This window comes from Vombatus ursinus, unplaced genomic scaffold (genome assembly GCF_900497805.2).
Source record: "Vombatus ursinus unplaced genomic scaffold, bare-nosed wombat genome assembly UNPS02014793.1, whole genome shotgun sequence".
NCBI classification, from domain to species: Eukaryota; Metazoa; Chordata; class Mammalia; order Diprotodontia; family Vombatidae; genus Vombatus; species Vombatus ursinus.
Window position 1 is genome coordinate 16,917,651 of NW_020954571.1, and position 25,621 is coordinate 16,943,271.

The 25,621-nt window shown below is 36.4% G+C and overlaps 1 protein-coding gene across 1 annotated transcript in view; it reads left to right on the top strand.

The window, feature by feature from the left end:
• Nucleotides 1-25,621, top strand: part of BBS2 (Bardet-Biedl syndrome 2) — a 40,949-nt gene that overhangs the window by 502 nt on the left and 14,826 nt on the right. Inside the window, exons 2-7 of the mRNA XM_027869254.1 lie at nt 11,186-11,413; nt 12,521-12,646; nt 13,583-13,645; nt 14,445-14,522; nt 16,556-16,660; nt 16,746-16,832. Coding sequence (XP_027725055.1) covers nt 11,186-11,413; nt 12,521-12,646; nt 13,583-13,645; nt 14,445-14,522; nt 16,556-16,660; nt 16,746-16,832 — 687 coding nt within the window. The remainder of the gene's footprint in view (nt 1-11,185; nt 11,414-12,520; nt 12,647-13,582; nt 13,646-14,444; nt 14,523-16,555; nt 16,661-16,745; nt 16,833-25,621) is intronic.

Consider the following 25,621-nt stretch of genomic DNA (forward strand, 5'->3'; position numbering starts at 1 on the left):
ACCGCCCCGCTTTCCCCCACCATATGCCTGATACATGTTATTATATAATACATGCATATATTATATAATACACATATAAATAATGTCATTACTAGAATATTTCAGGGATTCAAGATTTCCATCTTGTGAGTGTTCATTATAGGGGAAAGAGCCTTAGAGTCAGAGGATCTGGCTTTGAATACCATCTCTGTTACTTACAAACTGAATGACCGTGGGCAGGTTACGTGGGCCTGGGTTTCCTTTCTGTAAAATGAAGGATGAGCTCAATGATATTCCAGATCTTTTCCAGCTTGAAATCCTTTCACCAAGGTATATCGCCTTGCGTGATATAAAACTTCATCTTGAAGAATTGCTGCATCCAAAAATTGTTTGCCTTGCCACTATCCTGATGCAGAACCTCCCTGACTACAGTTAGAGGGACCTTAGACAATAGACAAGTTGGTCACTGCGTCCTTCACCAAAGTTGTAGTTTGATTATTGCTAATACTGATATTTCAGTAGTTAATAGAATCTTAGGATTTAGATATGAAAAGGACCTTAGAGATTGTATAGTCAGTGCAGGATCTTCATTTACCTGAGGAGGAGACTGAGACCCAGAGAAGTGATTTGTCTAAGGCCACACAGGTTAGAGGGGGCAGCTAGGTGGCAGAGTGTGGATAGAGTCTCAGGGCCAGGAGTCAGGAAGACTTATCTTCCTGAGCTCAAATCTGGCCTCAGACATTTACTAACTTTGTGACCTTGAGCAAGTCACTTCACCTGTTTGCTTCAGTTTCCTCATCTGTAAAATGAACTGGAGAAGGAAATATGAAACTACTTCAGTGTCTTTACCAAGAAAACCCGAAAAGGAGTCACAGAGAGTTGGACATGACTGAAAAATGACTAAAACACCACCACTGCCCAGGTTAGAAGTAGCTGGGCTAGGGTCTGACCAGGTCCTCTAATTCCAAGTCCAATACTTTTTCCACTATACCATACCACCTGCAGGTATCAATTGAATATGATTCAGTTAATTTAAATAAGTATTAAGTACCTCCAGTGTGCCAGGCACTGTGCTTCAGTTATTTAGTATGCAAATTAGGCATGACCATTCTTGTTGAGAACAAGCCTATAAATCACCAAAGGCCTGTTATCATATATACATTTTAAGGGACATTCTTTGCATTCACATCTTTGGAACTCATTTGCATAGCTCTTTAGAAAGAAGTCTTTCCAAAAATCTTTTCATATCTAATATGTTGTCTCAGTCTTTTAACCTGTGATGTTGACAGGTCAGGGATTATCATCTTTGTTTTTAGATGAGGAAATTTAAGTCAGAGACAGTGAAATGACTTGGCTACAGTCACAAAGCAAGTTAAATGGTAGAGAAGGCACTGGAATCCAGATCTTAACTTTTGGGCTTCTGACATTAATAGTTTGATTCTATCCTTTACAGATTGTAACACAGGTAAAGTGAAATATAGGAGTTGAGGAATAATTCAATTCAACAAGCATTTATTAGGTACCAGCTATGTGCTAGGAATCACAATGAGACAAACCGAGAAACAAAAATGAAAAGAGTCTCTGACCTCAAGTAGCTGACATTCTGGGGTAAGGGGATGGAGAAGAAAAAACATGTACGTATATAAATACAAAGAAATGGGAGGTAGTGTATATGTATGAAGTACCAATAGGGAAACTAATTTCTTTAGGGAGGGGGAAGAATTAGCATTTATATAACCCCTACTGTGTGCCAGACACCATGCTAAGTGCTTTTTACTGTAAAGTAGGTGCTATTATGATCCCCATTTTATGGTTGGGGCAAATAGAGACTAAGTGACTTGCCCAGGGTCAGTCAGCATCTAAGGCTGGATTTGAACTGAAGTCTTCCTGACTCCAGGCTTAGAACTCTGTCCATTTCACCACCAGCTACTTCTGGAGGAATTGGTACTTGAGCTAAGCCTTGAAGATAACTAGAGATTTGAAGAAGCAGAGGTGAAAGGGAGGGCATGGAGGTAAGAGATAGAATGTTGGGTATGGGAAGCAGTGGGTAGGCCAGTTTGGGTGACATGTAACATCACAGGGAATAATGTGAGATATTTGGAGAGATAAATAGGAGATGGTTTAATGGATAGGGCACTGGACTTTGAGTGAAGAAGACCTGAGTTCTAATCTTGTTTCAGATACTTAACTATAGGCTCTTGGGCAAGTCATTTAACCTCACCTACAAAATGACATGACTGGACTTTTGGCCTCTCAGGCTTTTCCAGCCATAAAACTATGATCTTTAAATCCCCAAACAGGGGAATTTGTATTTTATTACAGAGGCAGTAGAGAGCCACCGAAATTTCTTGAGCAGGGCTGCTGGGTGGATAGAACACTGGCCCTGGAGTCAGGAGGACCTGAGTTCAAATGCGGCCTCAGACATATAACACTTACTAGCTGTGTGACTCTGGGCACGTCACTTAACCCAATTGCCTCACCAAAAAAGAAAAAAGAAAAAAAAAAGAAAAGAAATTTCTTGAGGAGAGGAATGACATAGTCAGAACTGTACTTTACAAATAGTGATTTTGTGGCTTTAGGTAGAATAGATTGGAAAGTGGATAGATTGTATCCAGTGAGACCAATTAAGAGGCTATTGCAGTAGGCCATGTGAGAAGTGATGAGGGCCTGGGCAAAAGTGATGGTCCTGTGAGTAAAAAGAAGTACATGGATGGGAAATATGCTGCTAGGATAGAGTCAACAATACTTGGCAATGGATGGGATGTTGGGAGTGAGGGAGATGAAAGAATTAAGGATGTTTCCAAGATTGCAAACCTGAGTGACTTGGAAGGATGGTGATTCTCAAGAAATTAATAAGAGTGATTTGTTTGGGAAGGGCAGTAATGAGTTCCATTTTGGACATGTTGAGTTCGGGTTAGCATAGGACCAGAATTCAAGATTTGGTTAAGATACCAATCTTTGAGAAGAAAATGATGCTTCAGGCCTGACTTCCAGTCATTGAATATTTTCAGCAATTACTTTTGCCAGATAACTGGTTAACTCTTCACTTAGCCAAAGTATGAAATATCCAAACAGAACTGGCTTAAACCATAATCCTAATGATAAAGTAAACTAATTTGGATTGCTGAATTATAATTCTTTTTCAAGTATCAACGACATAATTTCTTGGTAGAGATCTGGCTTTGGAGTTCTGTTGTTGATTACACCTTTGTTACTTGGAAAATAAATCAGAGAAATTTAAATTAATAGATGTTTGTAGCTTTCTGTCTGTTTGAATTGCCAGAAACAATTCTATTTCAAAGCCAAGGTAAATAATTAAAGTCATTCAATTCAGTTAAAATTTAGTAAATGTCTACTATATCTTGGAAGAATGTGTAAAGCATTACTAGGGAATGAAATTGGATTTTTCTTTTTTCCTTTTTAATATATTTTTATTTATTTCATTAAATATTTCTCAATTATATGTAAAAAAAATTAACATTCATTTTTTAAAATTTTGAGTTTTAAATTCTCTCCCTCTTTTCTACCCCTCCTCTTTCCTTGAGAAGGCAAACAATTGATGAAATTGGATTGTTTTCTAGTGATCGTGTTATTCCCTAAAAGTATCATCAAAGCAATTCTCAGACTACTAAGCTTGATATTGGGGAAAAAAATGTGAGAGAACTGGAGGACTGATACCAGTATTGACATAGAACCATATAATTTAGAGCTGTCTGGGACCTTAAAATGGCATTTGAAAAAAGCATTGATTAAGCCCTTACTGGATGCTAACCACTATGCTAAGCATTGGAAACACAAATAGAAGTGGAATAATGAGACATTTCTTGTTCTCAGAGCTCACATTCTAATTGGGAGGAGACAACATATAGGAAAGTTTAGCAGTATGGTACTTGAAACAGCATGGTAGTCCTTAGTGTTGAAGATGATGTTAACATATAATACATATTTATTGAATTCAGTTCAGTTCTATAATTCTGTAGATCTCATCTGATCCATTCAATTCTGAGATTCTATAGACACCATCTGATCCATTCCCCTCATGTTTTGAATGAAGAAATAGATTCCCAGAGACATGAAGTGACTTGTCCAAAGCCGAATAACTAGTAAATGGCAGAACCAGGGTTTGAATCTAGGGTCTGTGAGGCATCATCTTGTTGGCATTCTTCTGATATTTTCTTCTATTCCACTCTCACTGGGACCCAGCCTTTAGCTGGATACTAATGCTAGTGGATGCCTCTAGGTTAGACACATTTGTTTGTAGAAGTGAATCAAGACTAGGTAAAACTTAGTTTGATTCTCTGGCTTTAAATGTTACTATTATTCTAAGTAGTTATGATTCTGACCAAGACTAATTTCCAATTAGAATGTACTAGAAAAGTAGGTAAATCTTTATTTGCTTGCCCTTTCAATTTAATTTGTCCTGATTCATGGGTCTTTTGAGGTATACAGCAATCTGGTTGCTAGAACTCTCGGCTAAATATACCTTTTTCCTTTTTAGGAAATACAGTGTGATAATAATAGCTCTTAAAACACCTGTCATTTTCAAAGATTTCTCACATCAAATGCTTTTTGGATATTGCCACCTCCTCACACATAGTTACAATGATCAACATTAATGGCTACTGATTTTATTTACCTAATCAGCCATCAGCATCTGGTGGTAGGTAGCACTGGCCACGTAAGACAGTCAAAACAGTTGAAGGACCCCTGCACCTAATATATAGTGGAAAGAGAAGTTAGTTGGAAATTTGATATAAGTAATATTCGCCAGTTTTGCCACTAATTAGCTATGTGACTTTGAGCAAATCGTTTACCATTTTTTGGGTCCCAGTTTTCTGCAAAATTAGGAGATTTGACAAGATGATCTCTAAAATTCTTCCAGCTTTAAGATTCTATGATTAATTCCTAAATTCCTCACAATTATCTGTAAGACAGATGGACACATAGCATTTGTTACAGAGAAAGCTGTGGGATATGGTGCATGTGCAAATGCAGAAAGTGATGATAAAGAACTATTAGAAGTCTGTTGTTACATAACTAAAGATTTTTTACATTGCATCAGAGGAGCTATCTGCATTAAATTTTGGGGGCAATTTAACTACTTCTGCTGTCTGAGAGGGAAGAAGGCAACCTTTGTAATTGGCCTCACTCTACTTTGGGTGCATGTCCTTTCAGTTGTCATTTCTGTCACTCAAGATCTCAGGATAGACTAGAGTTTTCAGAATTATGGAGTGAGTGCAAGACCCTTTGGGCCTGGAGGGAGTGAAGAAACGGCCAAAATTATTGGATGTTTTCTAGTATAAATAAATACTTGTTTCATTGAAAAACAAAGTTCAAATTGAAAGCAACAAAAATGAGACACATGTTCACACCCACTGTAGTGATTATTTAATATGTATAGGAATAAAGTAAAATTTGAGTTGGTATGTGTTGACTCAGAGTTAGCAAGATCTGCCATTATCATTGTTTAGTTCATTGTAGGCTCATGACACAAATGTGAGTTGAATTATCATACTGCTTCCTGCATTCAAGTATATAAACTGAGTTAATATTTTGGTGAAAGTTAAAAGTATCATAATAGTGTCACTCATTTTGTTAAGGACAATATAAATTATTTTCCAAAAGACCTGCAACTTAAAAAAAAGAATGAGAATGGTAGAAATAATTGTTTGAATTTTTAACAATTAAATTTAAATTTAATTGTCTTAGATTTTTATTGTCCCAATTTTTTAAAAAGAGAAATATCTTTTTTGAAGAAGAAATACATGACTTATTTGAAGAGAAAACCTGGTGGAGTAGGTGAAACTCATACAAAGACAAGAGACAAAAAGAAACTGAAATACTGAAAATATGATACGCTGTATTTTTCACTGGTTTTGATAGGAAGGAAAACCTCAGTGTCAAAACCCAGCTTTGACTACCTCAGCTTCAGAATGCATGAAACCTAATAAATTGAGATGACATATTAAAAGTGTACATGTAGAATATGTTGGCAAAATTAGTATTTTTCTGGATATAATTAGATGTTTTTAGCAGGCAAAAATAAACTGAAAAAACAAACATACCGCAATGTCTGTAACATAAAAGGGATTGCTTATATCATTTAAATTTGTGTACAGCGTTGCTAAGTATGAAAAGCCTTCTTTGTTAGGAAAAAAAATACTACATGCTCATGTTCACAAACTCTGAAATTTCTTTACCTGACCACAGTGCGTTATCATCATACCTCTCCCTCTTCTTTGCAATGGCAGACCCTGTTCTTCCCCCTCACTGTGACCTCCAATCCCTCTACCCCTCTTCACCCTGCACAGGCTCTGCTTTTCTTCCTTCCTCATCTAGATCCATTAGTGAAGCAGTTCAACGTTACCCTGTCCTCTTTTTTCTTAAAAAACATTTCATCAGTCCTTCCCCTCAGAGTGGACACATATATCATCTCCCCATATTTGAATGTAAGCAGTTTATATTTGCTTATTCCATTATCATTGTTCATTCATTTTACCTTTTGATGTCTTTCTTTATTCCTGGGTTTGAACATCAGAGTTTCTCCACAGCTCTGGTCTTTTTATCAGGGATGCTTGGAAGTCCTCTGTTTCCTTAAAGGCCTTATAGGCTGGGCAGTGAGACCCTGCTCTGTCCCTGGGATCTGAGCCACTGTGCTGCAGCTGGCTTCTGAACTTCCTCTTTTCTTGGTATATTGTCCAAAGCCTTCCTATGTGGGAACATCAGCCACTGTGCAGGTCCCCTTCTCACTCTGCCCAGGGTCTGTGACCCACAAGGTAGTGGTCAGCAAAGCTGCCATTTGGCACCTGTCTCTCCATTGCGGTTACCAGTTATTGGTCTGGGGGAGCCCTGGTTGAGTCTGGGCCCTATTCTTGCCCTCTTGCCTTTGCGTCTTCGTGGGGGTTGGAATGTTCTGCTTGAGGGATGCTCCTGCCACAAGCCAGGCTCTGTCTGTCTACCTATGCCATGCTTGGCTGGGTAAATGACTCACTGAGACTTTTTCTCCACATTAGGAGTTGGTCTAGTGCATTTTCTGCGTTTGTTTGGAGGAATTTGTGGACTGGAGTCCACCTCAGTGCCTCCTGTCACTCCTCCACCTTGGCTTTTTCCTACACTCTCCTGCTTGAGTTCCTTTCCCTTGCTCCTTTATAGTATTGCCAACCTTGATCCACTACCTAGGGCACTCTCCCCCCTTTCTTTCCTCCTCTCCAACTGTTTGTTTACTCACAGGCTCAGATGAGGTAGAACTCCATTCCTTCTGGTGAGATAGAGTATCACCAGGCCTTTTATCTACTCTGCCACTGCCTTCTGTTATGCTGTAGGCCTTGCCAACTGCCCCATATCAATGTGCACTCTTCCCCTCTCAACTTACGTAATCCAGAGACCTCCAGGCTTTGCCATCTGCCCCTGCTACCTTAGACCTTCTAGGCCTTTAGAACTGCCCTGTAGTTGAACTTTTTTTTTCATTCTTTTCTTTTTTAATTTATTTTTAGTTTTCAGCAATCACTTCCATATGCTTTTGAGCTTTAAATTTTTCTCCCCTTCCTTTCCCTTCCTCCCCAAGACGGCGTGCAATCTGATATAGGCTCTACATATACATTCCTATTAAACATATTTTCACATTAGTCATGTTGTAAAGAAGGATTAGAACCAATAGGAGGAACCACAAGAAAGAGAAACAAAAGAAAAAAAAAAAGAGCAAATAGTATGCTTCAATCTACATTCAAACTCCATAGTTCTTTCTATGGATGTGGACAGCATTTCCCATCATGAGACTTTTGGTGATCCTTGCATTGCTGAGAAGGGCTAAGTCTATCAGTGAACTTTTTTTTTCCTTAATGTTTCCCTCTTTTAGAGAACAGGAACTGCCTCGATTTTTTCTATTTTTATCCCTATCACTTAACATAGTTCTTGACACATAATAAACGCTTAATAATTGTATTTTCATTCATTCATTCACTGTTTTAAGAAACTTTGTGCCAAAAACAAGCTACCCATCACAATAATATTATTATGATTATTCTTTGATGTAACAAAAATGAAAATTATAAATAATGTTATCAATAAAAATCAGTATTTATTACATTGTTTTATGTATTTAAGATTGTTATAAAATTATGTATAATAAATTAGTTTTATTTGAGTAAAATACACACTAAGAAAATTATTTGCATAGATTGTCTCAGGAAAAATGTGGAAGCAGCAACAATTTTTTCCCTAAAAACAAAGGGCATCACTGTAAAATTTGGAAACCATTGGTGTAACTTAAAGACTTATGGTTGGAGACTAAATTCTGACTTAAACACTTGACATCAAAGATTTATTCTAAATTTGGATCTTTGGGGGGAAATAGCTGGAAGAAGAATAAGAACTAATTATTGAATTTAGGGACTCTAGAATTTAAGTTTGATTAAGAAGTTGCCTCCAATTGCATGACTTAAGAATTCTGAAACATGACTTGTCATCATGAAACTGACAAAACGTGATGACTAGGAAACTTAGGTTTGGGACTTGTTCTACACGCTCTGAAGACTGGCCTGGCCCTGGGAGTTTCATTCTGTGTTCTAGTGTGAGCCGGAGTGGTTCGGCTTAGTTTATTCCAAACTGAACAGTCTTTACTTCCTTGGTGAAGCTCTTCCCTGACCTTTGATCTCTGAGACCACCAAACTACTTGTCAGGGATCTTTTGGGACTAGAGCAGAAAAATCCAAGTTATGAAATATGTGGGCAGCTCTTCAGAAAGGCCTAGATAAGGGGCAGGCAGATGAGTGAATGGATAGAGCACCTAGGTGGCTCAGTGGATAGAGTACTGGCCCTGGAGCCAGGAGGACCTGAGTTCAAATCCAGCCTCAGACACATAACACTCACTAGCTGTGTGAGTTTGGGCAAGTCACTTTACCCCAATTGCCTCACCAAAAAAAACAAAAAAAAAAGAAAGGCCTAAATAATACTGAGCATTTTTCATTTTCTTAGGTGCAAGAATAGGATCACAGTAATCATTGCTGTGGCCTGGGCATCTTCTCTGTCTCTGGTAACCAATTAATATGAGCTCTTGATTTGTGTACACATTAAATAGTAGGGAATGAACTAAGGAAAGTATTATCCCATCCTGTGGCTCTTCATTAGCCTTACTAGGGGTAGCAAATCCCAAATTCTTTGCAAGCCAATAGCAGATACAAACATAATGATTTCTACTTCCTCCTATGTTTTTTTCATAATCAGTGAAGTTAGTTATTTTGCTTGTATATATTTTGCATATATTTATATCTATATGTGTTGTTTTCCCCCAATAGAATGTAAGCTTCTTGAGGATGAGAGCTGTGATTTTTGTTTCTGTGACTGCACACAGTGCCTGGCACAAAGTGGGAACTTAATAAATGCTTGTTGATTGATGATCTTATAATCTTGGAGGAAAATTCTTAAAAATGTGTAGAAGCATTTATGTTAAGATTTTTTTTAGATTAGAATTGTTAGCATTTACTTAGAAGTTCTTTAATTGTGCCACATATAAGATTTACCCTATTATCAATGTTTCCCTTCTCTCTGGAGAGGATGTAGTTTCCGTTTCTAAAAGATAATTTGGTGTAGTTTTTGTATGTAGCACCAGAGTTAGTTATTGGTAAAACATTTGTGGTAAAGGTGGATACAAACATTTTCCCCCTTCTGAACAACACTGCTGAAAATTTACTAAGCCATCTCCTTAGTTTATAATCTTAACTTTATAATCTTTAAAATAATCTTATTTGAAATGATAATAAACAGAAAATTTCTCTTATTTGAATATTGATAGTAAATCAGTTTTTTGTATTGAATCATATGATTTATTTCCTAAGTTATTAATTTTAAATTCATTGACAGAATCTAAGTACTGAAAGTCTTTATGAAATTATTCTTGGTTAGTTACGTTCCAAAACCATTGATCCCTTTCTATCAGTTAAAGAATCTTTTAGTGTTAATTTCGTTTTGTTGGACTATTCCAGTGATTTCAATGGTATGAAGAACTCTTGGTAAGGCTATTTCTTCCACTATTGCAAACTGTCAACTGCTTTGAATTTAGTTTTAAAGAGCTATCTGAAGCACTGGGAAGTTGTGACAGGCCCAGGATTACATAGCCTATATTTGTTAGACTCAGAACTTGAATCTGAGTCTTCATGACTGAGGCCATTTCTTCATGCACTGCACCATGGTACATCCCATAACTTGGTGCTAATCTCTTTAATAATTTAGAATTATAGGATTGAGATGTTGGAAGTAGAAGAGACCGCAGAAGTCATATGATTTAACTCATTTTATAGGTGAGACTATCAAGGCTGAGAGAGGTTAAAATGACTTGTTAAAATTCATAAGTTAATTATAGTGGTAATGGTTGAAACTGTAGAATCGGTTGCTCTTAGGTAAAGCATTTATTTCTTTATCTCATTGACATTGGCTATGAAAGTCTTCAGGAAGTTATCGAATTTTTATGGCTCAGAGATATCTCAATTGGTCAGGATGTTTTAAGGGTTAAGATGTTAATTTGTAGATTCCTCGATCAAAGAACTACAGAAAGGCCTATTATCTGATCTTTTGCAATATACATTAATTATATTTTTGGAAGCTAACAGTGGATAGTTGTATGCAAGGCTAATTAATATTGGTGTTCTAGCATCTGGGTTGCTTGGACTGCTGATGAGCATGTCGCTTGTACTAGTAAGCAACAACAGAAGTGTATTTATTGACAGTCTCTTAAGGAACCAATAGCCACTGGTACATATAACATTAGGAGGCAGCTTGGTGGATAGAGTGTTGGCCCTGGAATCAGGGAGACCTGAGTTCAAATTCAGCCTCAAACATTTACTAGATGTATGACCTTGGGCAAATCACTTAACCTCTGTTTCCCTTAATCCACTGGAGAAGGAAATGGCAAACCACTCCAGAATCCAGGAAAACCCCATGGACAGTATGGTCCATGGGGTCACACAGACTTGGACACGATTAAGACTAAAAAACACCACCACATATAACATTGGTTATGACTAAAAGTTATCTGTCTTGTCGTTCTGTATTATGCTTGATTTACGAACTTGGTAGGTAGTTAAAGAGAGAGACTGTGTTTTGTGAATGTTTATAATGTTTATTACTTGATACAGAATGGTTATAATTGTTAGCTATTTAAAATTTTTGGTATTTGGTGAAATAACCTATAATTGTGTTTTTTTTTTTGGTAGGTTTTTATTCACAATCCTTATGCACGTAGCCAGCACCTAAATACACCTCGTCTTCTCCAGAGCCCCCTTGATGCAGATGTTTCCCTTCTCAACATTAACCAGGCAGTCAGCTGTCTTACAGCAGGAATATTGAACCCTGAACTAGGACATGATTGTCTTCTTGTGGGAACCCAGACTAATCTTTTGGCCTATGATGTTTACAACAACTCAGATTTATTTTACAGAGAGGCAAGTAGTTTATGGTAGTTAATTCCCGTTACCTGTTTATGCATATCACTTTTTATAAACCATAGAGAGACTGACAAAAATCTTATTTGTTGCACCCATTCCCTCTTTCATAATCATGTGAGTAATGAAAGCAGAAGATACAGTGACCGCAGTGAAAATGACAGCTCACACTCAGACTGTGAGGGAGGAAACAATAAAAGTATAAAAAGTGGACACAAGAACTCAAAAAACCATAATCCTCAAATGTTAGGGCCTGCAGTCCTATGGACCTCCGTGGGCCCTGAGGAGTATCTCCGTAGTACTTTGATACATTGTTACTTTAGTAATTCATGATGTCATCGGTGTGAATACTCCCTTCTTTACCCACCAACTGCTGACCACCCCCTTGTCCCTCAATACCTTACTAGATAGTGTTCATGAGTTGCCGTGTTTGGTAAATTAATCACCCTGAGACAAATTTGGTGATGGTCTTCTTCCAACTTAGCTAGGGTGGTCCTTGGACAACAGGCATATAGTCTTGTGCTTGAAGTCATCCAGCCTTCCAGGGTAAATCCAGGTTGGATTTACCAGAGCATGTTCTATGTTGGCAGAATGTTCTAGAACCCAGGGTTACTTTCATATCATAATGAAGTATTGAAGGAGGACTTGAGTGGATGCTTGCTGTAGTATGAGAATTAAAGACCCTGATAACATCAAGAAAAGGTTAAATTCTTTTCAGTGTACTCTGTTTAAAAAGGCAGCTTTATGCATAATACATTTTTCCATCCAAAATGGTTAAACATAAAAATTTTTAATGAGTGAAGGGACAAAGTCAGCCATCTAGAATTATTTTCCAGGGGTTCTGATGGCCAAGGCTTTTACTGTAGCAACCCTTTAATAGAGCTAAGAGAGTAGAGGACTAAGTTTAATCCTGGTGCTTTTTTAGGCTTGAGTAAGCCACTTATTTTCTGTGTCCTGATTTCCTTATTAGCAATCCTGATCTACATCTCATGCTGTGAACTGCTATTTATTAATGATTATTAGATAATTTGGGGCTGTAGATACAAAATAATGCATATTTAAATGTGGATGTCTCAATAAATGTGAGTCATTTTTCTTTTTCTTTAGGTTACAGATGGGGCAAATGCAATAGTACTTGGGACATTGGGAGATATTCCATCACCTCTTGCGATTATTGGTGGAAACTGTGCTCTTCAGGGCTTTGATTATGAAGGAAATGATCTATTTTGGACGGTATGAAGCTTAAAAAGTTCCCTGTGTCTGCCTATAAGAATTTTAATTTTGGTAAATAATTGTTTTCCCTGTGATGTTCTTTAAATATTTCATGCTTGTTGGGCTTGTTGGTGCACACCTGTAAACCCAGCTACTGGAAAGACTGAGGCTAGGGAATTTTTTGGGCTCAGAAATTCTGAGTTGCAGTAGGCTAAATCAATCAGAGCGTCCACACCAAGGCCAGCATCAATACGGCGAGTCCCTGTGAGTGTGGGGCAACCAGCATCCCTGGCCAAAGCTCCTGTGCTGCCTGTCAGTCATAGAATTGGAGCTGTGAGGAGCCCCTACATTTTCAGCATGAGGGAGACAATAGGGAGAACTAGTTTTTATATATGTGTATGTGTATATCTATACCTGTATCGATCTATATACACACACATATATAAAGTGTGTATATATGTGCCTATATATACATATCTGTCTGTCTCTTTTCTCCATTTTTCTATTTATTGTGTGATCTGGTAATAACAACACTAGACCTAAACCAGAAGCTTGAGTTTTAGCCCTGCCTCTGCTCTGACCCTTGACTACCTGTGTGGCTATAGGCAAGTCACTTACTATCTCCAAGTGTCAATTTCTTCATCTGCAAAATGGGACTAATAATACTTGCAGTGCCTACCTCACAGGGTTGTTATGAAAATAAAATGGGCTAATATACGGGAAGTACTTAGTAAACTTTAACATTTTTATGAAATGTTGCTACCATTGTTGTATGCGTTGTAATTAACCTGTTGAGTGACTTAAACTTGGTTACAATTATATTTGTTGTTCTCTACATGGAAAAAGAGACTGCTACCCTATGGCTCTTTATTAAATCCTCTTATTTCTCCATATGGCAAAAATAGATGTATTAAATGAGACAAGAGGGAACTTTAATGGTTCTTAGTTTTATTTTAGGTTACTGGAGACAATGTTCATTCCTTAGCATTGTGCGACTTCGATGGAGATGGGAAGAAAGAGGTATGTGGGGGAAGAGATTCTTCTTCTCTGTGTCCAGCTGAAAAATTTTCTTGTGACAGTGATATTAGTGTTGAGAGATGAGTGTTATATTTCTAATTTTTTTTTGTTGCCCTGTTAATAGGTAACAGGCCTCATTTGACCTTCCCTATTCTGATCAATTAGATGCCTAGTTTGTATACCTGTTTTTTAGATCTGGATTATGTTGTTTTGAAATAGAGGATTAATATCTAGAGTCTAAAAGAGTTAAATGAACCCTGATCACAGGGTTTCGTGATGTGCTTCTGATGCCTTAAAAACCAAATTAGTGGTTGTTCTTAGTTTTGGCCAATTTTCAGTTTTCCTTTAAATATTGTCCATCAGAGGTTTGAGAAAAAATAAATTAAGATGTATTGTGAACCTTTAAAGTCATGCATGTGTAGAAAAGCACCTTGGAGCTTGAATAATGACCCTCCAACTTGTCCATGGATAGTGAGCTCTGGTTTTGGACATAGTGATCCCATTTATAGGGAGCTGCGGACAAATGAAGGAGCTGACCAGGGAACATTTTGGGTGCATATTGTGAGTATGCAGCTAGGCTTTCCTTATTCTCCACTTGCCAGGATAGCTAGGTGGGCTCTTCTAATCACATGTTTCAGGCCTTGAATTAGAGATAAAAGTATTTAGCCCCAGATAGTATGTATGTGTGTATCTTAGATGGAAGGAATGTCCTACAAAGTGCTATCATAATTTTATTATGCATCTACTGTAACCTTTACCTGTTCCCTGGAAGAATTGAGTAAACGTATTCTTTTTATTTTAGCTTCTTGTTGGGTCTGAGGATTTTGACATCAGGGTTTTTAAGGAAGATGAGATTGTGGCAGAAATGGCAGAAACAGAGGTAAGAGAGAACCTGAAAATGGGTCAGTGCTATTTCAGAATTAGCCTGAAACAGACACAGCAAAGTCTGTTATGGCTTTAAGATGAGCTGTGCTCTTCATTACAGAGAAATAGTGATGTAAGAAACCTATTTAAATTGTTTACTTTATAGATGAAGTAAAGCAGGAACAAGGAGCGTACCTGAACAAATGTGCAGTATTTCTTTTGGGTTTGGGGTAATATGATAATGAGATAGAATGAAGTTCTCAGTGTGAGCTTTTAAATTATGGATAAGAAGAAGCAGTGGGTTACCCATCACTGGATTTCTTCAAGTGGAAACTGGATGACAGTTTCTTGGGAATATTGTCGAGAAGTCCAGTAGGTGCCCAGGTTCAGGCTCTGCTTCCCTCAGTGGCTCCTCAGAAGGCCAGGTTCCAGGCCGCAGGCACAGCCAGAATCTCTAGCCTCTTGCTTCTTTGCCCCAAGGGAGAGGGGAAGAGCAGAACCAGAAATCCAAGACAGGGGAGTCCTAGAAGACAGGCTATCCCTTTCTCAGCAGCCCCAGGGGCCAGAGAGCCCAGGCCAAGATTGGACTAGATGACCTCAGAATTCTCTTCCATTTGAGATTCTGTAAAATGTTGACTAAAGTAAAAAGAAAGTACTAAAGAATGAATAAGGAACTAATAGACATTGTTGTATATGCATATTGTATAGGGCAGACCAGACTTGGAGTCCTATCTCAGATGGTTATGTGACTCTGGACAAGTCACTTGACATCACTGTGCCTCAGTTTCCTCATCTGTACAATAAGGGGGTTGAACTTGATGACTTTTTGAGTCCCCCTTACCTCTAAATCTATGAGTCTATGGATTTTAACATGAGATTCTGGGGAAAGTAAGATCTAATTTGTTAAAGGGTGGAATCTATGAAAATGTTGGCCTACAGGCCATTTCCCATCTCTTTTAGTAAAGTTTATTGCTGGTCTAGTTGCTGGCATTTCCTACTTCGAAGAATCATAATTCATTTGGCAGATGAGCAGTGCTAAGAATTGCCAAAGAGTACCCTGAGCTAAGTCATTCTGTTATCTGACATTAATGCTCTGTGTTTAGAGTTAAGTGAAGTGGGTGGGTTAGCAAAAATGATGTAGGTGGAAAGAAAGTTATATAATATAAAAAATAGATCATGTAGTTGATTTCTTTATCTATTTTTGCATCAGAGTTGGAAAGCAAAACTTTAGGATCATGTGATGCTAATATTAAGGTTAAAGTTTTAACTTAAAGGGAAAAATCAACTTAACTCTAAAAGATATTATCTTTTTATGGATGATTTCTTTGCAATAATATTATATACATATATGATATATGCATACTGAATATAAATGTAAATGTGTACATTTTGTTTCTCATTTTAAAGAACACTTCAATGCATTTTTTTTTTTTGCTTTTTGGTGAAGCAGTCGGGGTTAAATGACTTGCCCAGGGTCACAGAGCTAGTGAGTGTCATGTCAAGTATCTGAGGCCGGATTTGAACTCAGATCCTCCTGACTCCAAGGTCAGAGCTCTATCCACTGCACCACCTGGCTGTTCCTTCAATACACTTTTTTAAAAAGAAATAACTAAATAGTATGTCTCACACACACATAAAAGTTAGATTTTTAAATTTAGAATTGCTGTAAGGTATCCTTTATTATGGATTATAATATTATTATGGAAATCAATAGGTTAGAAGAACCTTTGAGTATGTATAACATATTGTCCATATTATAAATCTTGCTACATATGCGTTTAGTTAGCACTTCCTTTTTAATTTCAGAGTTTTCACTTAGTAATTTGCCAAAACTTTTGCTGCTTACTATTGCTATAAGGACAAAATTTTGTAAAATTATGTTTAAATCTGATCAGCTACTTCTGAGGTAGAAATACACTAGGAATGTGTATTCAAGTCCAATTTTAACACAAATGTAGCAAAATATGCAATTTTGTGTCTTTGTTTTGCATTAAATAGAATTTCACTGATAAACATGTGATATGTTTCTTTTGTGTATGCTTTTTATAGACAATTACTTCTCTTTGTCCTATGTATGGCAGTCGTTTTGGATATGCTCTTTCTAATGGCACAGTTGGTGTTTATGACAAAACAGCGCGATATTGGAGAATTAAAGTTAGTATGATTCAGCCTCTGATGTTCTGCAACTTTGTACTTTCTATTGAGGGAGTTGCACTAATTGTTTCTTTCTTTTCTTTAGTCTAAGAATCATGCAGTGAGCATTCATGCATTTGACCTTAACTCTGATGGAGTACGTGAACTAATCACTGGTTGGTCTAATGGAAAAGTAAGTTTAAATAGAATTTAGTTACTTACTAGTTAAGTATCAGAACACACAGCCCCTTCAAGAGACAGGTGTAACATGTAAACATGAGTTGAGTGGCATGCTGTTTCAAGTTCAGCTGAATGGGAACTTTGAGGAAATTGGTTGAATGAGAGGTCATATCTAAGCCCAGCTCCCCACTTTCATCTAAAAATAGCAGGAATGGCACCAAATCTGAAATAACAACAAATAGTAAAGAAAAGATAAAAAGAAAATTATCTGAAGAACGGCATGACAGAAAAAACCAGGAGAGTGAGAGAAAAAATAAAAACGAGTTGACATTCAACAACAGGTTCCAAGACATTGTATAAATAATAGAATAAAGAAATCAATTTGAAAATTCCTAATGAAAGGGGAAGTGCTATAGCAGCTATTGCGAGGACAAAATGATAGGTAAAAATAACAAGAATCTCTAAAATGTTTTAGAAGAACAAAAAGAGAATAAAAGAAAGATGGAAATTAAGATAAATAGAGATCTCAAAGAAATAAAAAAGACTAACAAGTGAGTAGATGATTTAGAGTAGAACTGTCAAACTCATGGCCAGGGTGCAGCTGGCAGAACTCCCTAGTGTATCAAACCAAATTAAAATATAATTGGGAAATGCTCAACCAAATAAATTAAAATACAATAAAACATAGATAAACGTTACTTTGTGGTTTTCTAGGTCCATGTCCATAGGGATCCCTTTCTATATGAATTTGCTACCACTGATTTACAGCAAACAATAGAAAATCTTCCCCAGATAGTAAGTAATCTTAAAAAGAGATTGGCAAATTTGGAACTTAAAAAAATGCAGAGATGGAAGAAAAATGGACAGAACAAAATTAAAAGAACACATGAGGTATTTATATGTCAAGGAAACTGACACTGACTTTGAAGTCAGAATGTATAGAGAGAATCTAAGAATTCAATTCAATTCAATTTAATTCAACAAGAATTTATTAAATGCTATGCAACAGGTATAGGCTAGGCTTTGGGAATACAAGGACAAAAAAGAAACAATACTTGACATCAAGGAACTTACATTCTGCTGAGGGGAGGGGGAAGAATATACATATAAAATTAAATATAAAATATGGACAAAGCAACTCCCTTGGGGGGTGGGGAGAGAGAATCAGGGTAGCCTTCCTACAGGAAATAGATCATAGGTCTTCCAGAAAACAAGATGAAATAAAAAGCCTAAATACCATATTTCAGTAAATCACAAAAGAAAACTACCTAGAAGTATTAGAAACAGCAAAGACTAGGTTGATAGAATCTTCAAAATAGTAACAGAAAGAAACAGTGTTTAATCCACCAATAAACATCATTAAGCTTTAGAACCTCAGCATTAAATGACCAATATTATAGATATCTAGAAAAAAGACTCACATGCCTAGGAAAAAGAATATGATTTGCTCGACACTCCTCTTTGTTAATGAGAAATCAAAGGAAAAGTTAAAATGTGATATTCTGAGAGCAAAGATTAGCTAGCCTACCAAAACAATAAATTCTTAAAAGTTAAGCTGATTGATTCATCAAAGAAAAATTATGTATATTAAATAAAATAGAGGAATTTGAGTTGTTTCTTCAACCCCTTTTGAATCTTGACTCAAACAAGCATAAGTTAAGATAGCAAAAGAGTAAGAATTTTTAAAATTACTGATTTTTTGTTTATATATCACATTTATTTCTGAATATATCCTTTCCCTTACTCCTTTACCCACCCAGTCACTTTTTTCTTTTTGAAAAAAAAATTTTTTTAAAGGAAAAAAATCAATTTAGCAAAATTAAACAACACACTAATCTCAAGACTAAGAAACTAAATCAATGTTTATATGCTTTTAGGGCTCAAGTAGGCTATTTAAAAAAACAAAACAAAACTCAGACCTTGTTTGAGGGCTATTGAGAGGTCAAAGTAAGAATATCTATGGGCATACTTCTTTTTCGAAAGGAGTAAAAGTAACCAGGAGGAGGAAAGGGGGAAGAAATTGAATTCATAGTTCTCAGACTAGAACTCACAGTCCCTCATTAACAAAGTAACCTTTTTTAGGGTGGGTGTGTTCAGAGGAAAGTTTTTCAGACAATTTCATTCCCTGATGGTTGGGTTAAAGATCTGAAAGCTGTGGTCCTTTAAGTCTCTTGACCTGCCTGCTGGCTTTGGAAGAAATAAAAGAGAATAATTCTGTCAGATATTAAAAGAGCAATTAATACCTATGATAAATAAATTGTTCTCCTTAGTAGGTAAAGAAGATACTACACTAAGTTCTTTTTATGAGATAATTTTTATCTTGGTACCAAACCAGGGAGAGATAAAGCAGAGGAGAACTATAGATCAGTATTACCTGTGAATCTTGATGCAAAAAAAAATAGAATTTGAGCAAAGAATCTCTATGAAAATATTAAAAAAGCTTTCATTATGACAAGTTGGATCTTTTTAGGGATTAAAAAAGATAGCTCAATCTTCAGGCAGGAGTTAGCATAATTAATCTTATAAATAATCAATTATGTTATTTTTGCATACTTGCCTCAGTAGATACTGAAAATGTCTTTAACAAAACAGCATTCATGCATTCATTTAGAAAGCAAATTTATTTACAAAGCATATAAATATTAGGGCCTTTCTTTAATATGATCAAAAGTATATCACTAACATCAAGTACCAGCATTATTTGTAGTAGAGTAACACTAGAAACTTTTTCACAAAGTTCTCACTGTTATTTGACAGAACAATTAGTAAGCATTTATTAAGTGCTTGCTGTGTGCCAGGCTTGGTGCCAGGTGCTAAGCTTTAGGGGTATAAACACAAAAGTGAAAGAGTTCCTGTTTTTGAGGAGCTTATAGTCTAGTAGTACAAGTACTAGAAATGATAGCTATAGAAATAATATAAGAGAAAAATAAAAGGAGTATTGGCAAAGAGAAAATAGAATTACTTGTATTTGTAGACAATATGATACTTAATTAGAAAATCCTATAGAATTAGTGAAGAAACTAATTGAGATGATTAATAGCTTAGCAAAGAATCAGGACTTATGTGTATTATGAACAAAAACCAGAAGGGAGCAATATAAAGAGAAATCATGTTAAAAATGACTACAAAATATTTAAAATATCTGGAGTTAACCTACTTAGTCACAGTCAGGATGTACATAAATACAACTATACAATGTTTTTTTTACATAAATCAAGGAAACCAAACAGGATAAACAATTGGAGAGATTCATTATTCATTCTGGGTCATGCCAATACAATAAAAAATGATGATACTGCCTAAAGTAATATGCAAGGTTAGTCATGTACCAATCAAACTCCAAACTGTAGAACTAGATTAAAAAATTCATGTTAATTCAAAAAAAAGTCAAGAGTTTCAAGGGTAATTTTGGGGAGGGAAGAGAAAAGGATGAATTAAAGGGACTTAGCAATACTGTCTTTAAGCGATAATTGGCAAAATTAATTAGTACTGGTTAAATATAGAAACATTGATCATTGGAACAATATAGATAAACAACACAAATTATGAGAGGAGGAATTTCCTTTTGAACAAGTACTGGGAAGGCTAGAAAGTAGTTTGGCAGAAAATAGGTATTGACCAGCATAACATATTATATACCACCATAGTTATAAATAAGTAAGCAATCTAAATATAAAAGTTCACATCTTAAAAAATTAAATGAGAATGGAAGGAGGTACTTTTTACAACTGTGGTTAAATAGTAAATCATAATGAAGGGATAGAATAAGACAAACTGTCGACTGGGAAAAAAAATAAAACCAGAACTTCTTTTGCATCAAAAAGTTCTAAAAAGTGTGACACACACAATGTGTTGGGAATTGATATATATAAGATTGAGCCATTTTCCTTAGCCTTTCCCTCCCAAACTTTATCTATTTACACAAATATCCACTATTCCTTTCTCCCACTCTCCTCCCCACTTTTAATCAACAAAATAAAAGAAAAACAAAACCTCATAACAAATACATACAGTCCAATAAAACGAATTTTCATATTGGCTATATCCAAATTTCACTTTGCATTTCAAGTCGACTACCTCTCTGGCTGAAGGTGGGCAATGTTTCATCTTTAGTCCTCTGAGGTAATGGTTTATCACCACATTGATCAGGGTTCTAAAGTGTTTCAAAGTTGTTTTTCTATACTATACAATGTTGTCATTTAATAAATTGTTCTCTTAGTTCTACTCACTTTATTCTGCATTAATTCATAGATTTCTTCCCAGTTTCCTCTAAAACTGTCTACTTTATGGTGCAATAATATTTGTTACATTTCTTTTCCACATTTTTTTCAGCCGTTCCCCAAGGGGGTTATTGCTTTAGTATTTTGCTTTTGGCTGCTATGAAAAGAGGTGTTGTAAATATTTTTGTACAGATGGTTCCTTTTTTTCTTTACTTGATCTCTTCGGGATGTAGTGGCCAAATCAAAGGGTATGCACTACAATATAGTATATTTTGGGGCATAATTCCAAATTATTTTCCAGAATGGTGATGTCATTTTACAGTGCCACCAACAGTTCACCTGTTTTCCTGTAGTCTCTTCTACATTTCTCATTTTCCTTTTTTTGTTACCTTTGCCAAATTGACAAGTGTGAGGTGGAACTTTAGAGTTGTTTTGATTGTAATTTCTCTCTATATTAGGGATTTGGAACATTTTTTTCATGTGGTAGTTTATGGCATGGATACCTTCCTTTGAGGGGCAGGTAGGTGGCGAAGTGAACAGCATGCTGACTGGGCCTGAAGTCAAGAAGACTCATTTTCCTGAGTTCAAATCTGGCCTCAGACACTTATTAACTATGTGACCCTGAGCAAGTCACATAACCATTTGCCTCAGGTTCCTCATCTGTAAAATGAGCTGGAGAAGGAGATGGCAAACCACTCTAGTATCTTTGCCAAGAAAATCCCAAATGGGGTCACAAAGAGTGGAACATGACTGAAAAATGACTGAACAATAACAATGTCTTCCTCTGAAAACTGCCTGGATAGGGACAGTTTTCAAAGAAGAAATGTAAACTTTTAACAACCATATAAAAAGACTTCAAATTACTAATGTTAAGAAAAATTGAATTGAAAACCACCCTGGGATTTCACCTCACATCCACCCAATTGGTAAAGATCATAAAAGATAAAAATAGTATTAGAGTAACTGAGAAGGCAGGCATACTGATATATTGCTGGTGAAAATGAATTGGTCTAGCAGCTCTTCTGGAAAAATAAATTGGAATTATGGGAGAAAAGTTACTAGCCTTTGATCTAGCAGTTTCGCCACTAAGTTTATTCCCCAAGGATGTCACTAGCAAAAAAGAAAAGGTCTCATATCTATTAAAATATAACATTAGTTTTTTTATAGTAGTGAAAACTGGAAAACAATGGATACCTATTGATTGGAGAATACTTATACAAATTATGGTATGGAAATGCAATGGAATATTATTGCACTATGAAGAATAGTGAATATGAGGAATTCCAGAAAACAAGGAACAATTTGTGTAAACTGCTATAGAGTGAAAAAAAAAAACACAGACTTAGGGTGAACCCTATAAACAATGGCTTCAGTAATGTAATTGGAGACAACACTAAGAGACAACAGAATGCAAATCAAATGCCATGGCCAAAGTTGTTTCCAGGGGCTTGATCTTGAGCACAGCCCCCTTTTCTTTGGTAGAGAGCAGACATGTTGGTTCATGCTCTGGCAGTTCTGATTGCCCTGTTGGATGACTTTTTAAAACTTTTTTTTGTAAGAGTAGTTTTACTGTGGTATAAAAGCAAAATGTATCAATAGAACTTTTTATGAAAAAAATGAAGCTTTATTCTTAAAGGGGCTGCAGGAGGCTACTTAGATTAATACACTGTTGTTGGAGCTATAAATTGGTTCAAATGTCTATATCCTTTAACTTAGTAATTCCACTGCTGTGCAGTGGGGCACCTATATACACCAAAATATTCATTGCAGCACTTTTTTTTTTGTGGTTGGAAAGAACTGCAAACTGTAGGTGTTTATCAGTTGGGGAATGGTTAGACAAATTATGGCATATGAATGTAATGGGTTGTTATTCAGTCGTGTGTGACTCCATGGACTTTGTCCATGGAATTTTCTTAGCAAAGATACTCAAATAGTTTGCCATTTCCTTCTCCAGTGTGTCTCTATTTTACGGATGAGGTACTAAGGCAAATAGGGGTTAAGTAAGTGTCTGACAGCTAGTAAGTGTCTGAGATCAAACTTGAACTCATACCTTCCTAACTCCAGGCCCAGTGCTCTGTCTACTGCACCATAAAAATTATGAACACAAAGACTTCAGAGAAACATAGAAACATGAGCTGATGCAGAGTAAAGTAAGCAGAACCAGGGGAATACTAGATAATAATGACTCTAGTATGAATGGAAAGAAAAAAGAAAACCCAAATTGAACACTGTGTAATTATATTTGACCAAACTTGACCTGTTGTTCCCCCAAATGAACTGCCTCTGTGGTATAGTGGAAAGAATGCCATATTTGGAGTGAGGGGACCTGGGTTCAAATTCTGACTCTGCTATTTACTATAGAGTTGTCCTTGGTAACTTCTTTGTTTCTTTCCTCATCTGCAAAATGAGGGGCTCAGGCAGGTGATCTCTAACATCCCTTTTAGCTTTTAATCTGTATTCTGTGACCTTCTTTTATTGTGGAGTTAGGGGACTTTGAGTGTGGAATATGTCATATACTGGAAAATTCTTCTTTTGTCTTTGTCTTTTTCTTTTTCTATCTTTGTTACAAGGGAAAACTTTCGAGGGAATGGGATAGGGAATATACTTGGAAATGAATGTGACATAAAAAACAAATAGCATTAGCAAAAAAACCCAAAAAACAACAGCAACAAAGACTATTAATGGGAATAGCTAGGTGGTGGAGTGGATAGAACTCCGGCCTTGGAGTCAGGAGGACCTGAGTTCAAGTGTGGCTTCTAGACACTCGAAACTTACTAGCTGTGTGACCCTAGGCAAGTCACTTAACCCCTGATTGCCTTGCAAAAAAAAACAAAAACAAAACCCTACTAATTTAAAAAGAACTTTTAAAAATGAAGCTGGATGTTATTGTCAAGGTTTTTTTTCCCTCTGAAATAAGCACTAATGAGTGACTGAATTAGCAACTGTGGCCACCTGGGTACTTTTTAATACTGTCCCTGCCTATTAGCCTTTCAATTATTACCTTGAAAATGAATCATATCATTCTTTTGCATGCTTCCTGGAAATTCAGAATTAATGGGAAGAATTCTGTTATAATAAATAGAAATAGACCTTATTAAATAAAGCTGAAATGGGCAAGTCATTTTCCTTCCCTAAGCTTCAATTTCCTTGTTTGTAAGATTGTGGGGCAGAGGAGAAATGAAGGTTGACATAGATGATCCTTAAGTCTTTTCTCCCCACTAACATTCGATAATTCTGAATTTTTCTAAATATGATTTAAAAATCAATGTCTTTTGCTTTTTACTCCAAGCCAGAATTAGTCTCCAATATGCTGATAAGCCAGAGTGGCAGCTGCACAGAGACATCTACAGTATCTGCCAAGTCTCCATGGACACCATTTACTAGTTAGTGCCTTCTTCTCACTCAGGGCCAGCTCTCCTGAGGATGATGAGCTCTTTCTTAGCTTTTTCTTCCTGCAGTTTCCTTTATTTTAGACTAGTAGCCTCTGGCAGGGCAGACAACCATGTCTGCCCTGCCAGAGGCTATAAATATGAACCCCCTCCTCTAGTTGCTTCACCTTTGATTGCTTAAGAGTTTGTTGAATTGGCACTGTGTGTTCCCCACTGAGAGGGTGTTTCTATCTTTGATGCAGTGGTTAAACCTAAAGGAAAAAGGCACAGTTGTTCTTTGTGGGATCTGTCAAAGACCAGTAGTGATATCTGAGATTGTAAAGTAAAGCTTTAATTGAAGGGAAATGGACTGCGCCTATTTAAAGGGCTATGCTTGTATACTATTATCTCTGTAGAAGACAGTTCACATTTTCATCACAGACTGTGCCATCTACAAGGTGCACACTTGCATTATCTTGTATTGTTAACATGTTTGAACACAGCATTCCATAGAAGTGGCAGTTGCTATTGGTAGGTGGTGTCAGGTTCCTGGCATACTTTATTTTTTGGTTACAGTGTTCCCAAAATGGTGGTTCTGAGTAGTATTAGAGTACTGTCTTGGTGATTTATGATTGTATTGATTGATCTGATATCCTACTATCTGGGTTTATTTGGTTAGGTTTTTTTGGTCACTTGACCTATGATTTCTTTGGTGTAGGGATTTTCTGGTAAGGAACTTCCTCTACCAATGTGGATTGGCACCTTTTTTGCAACTTTGAGTTTCACCAAGTTGCCTGAGGCCTTAAGAGGTTAAGTGACTTGCTTAGTGTAGCCAGGATGTGTCAAAAGTTGGATTTGAACATAAATCTTCCTAATTCTGAGTGTCCTATTCTCTATATTATACTGCCCATTGTAGATTTTTGGTAATAAATAAAGTATCTCTTATTGCCCAGAAAAATTCATCCTTTAGTTTATTATCTGTTTTGTTGTTGACATAGGTTTCTATCCACAGTCATTGTAATTATTTTACTTATACAACTTTCTAGAACAAAGATCTTGGAGATGCTAGGATAGCCATCTTCAGATATGTGAAGGACTGTATCAGGTGGAGGAGGGGAGTGAATTTTTGCTGTGTACTGACAGAAGGTCACAACAGAACCAGGGAGTAAAAATGACGAGGAGGCTGGTTTTGGCTAAACATATATGGAAGGATT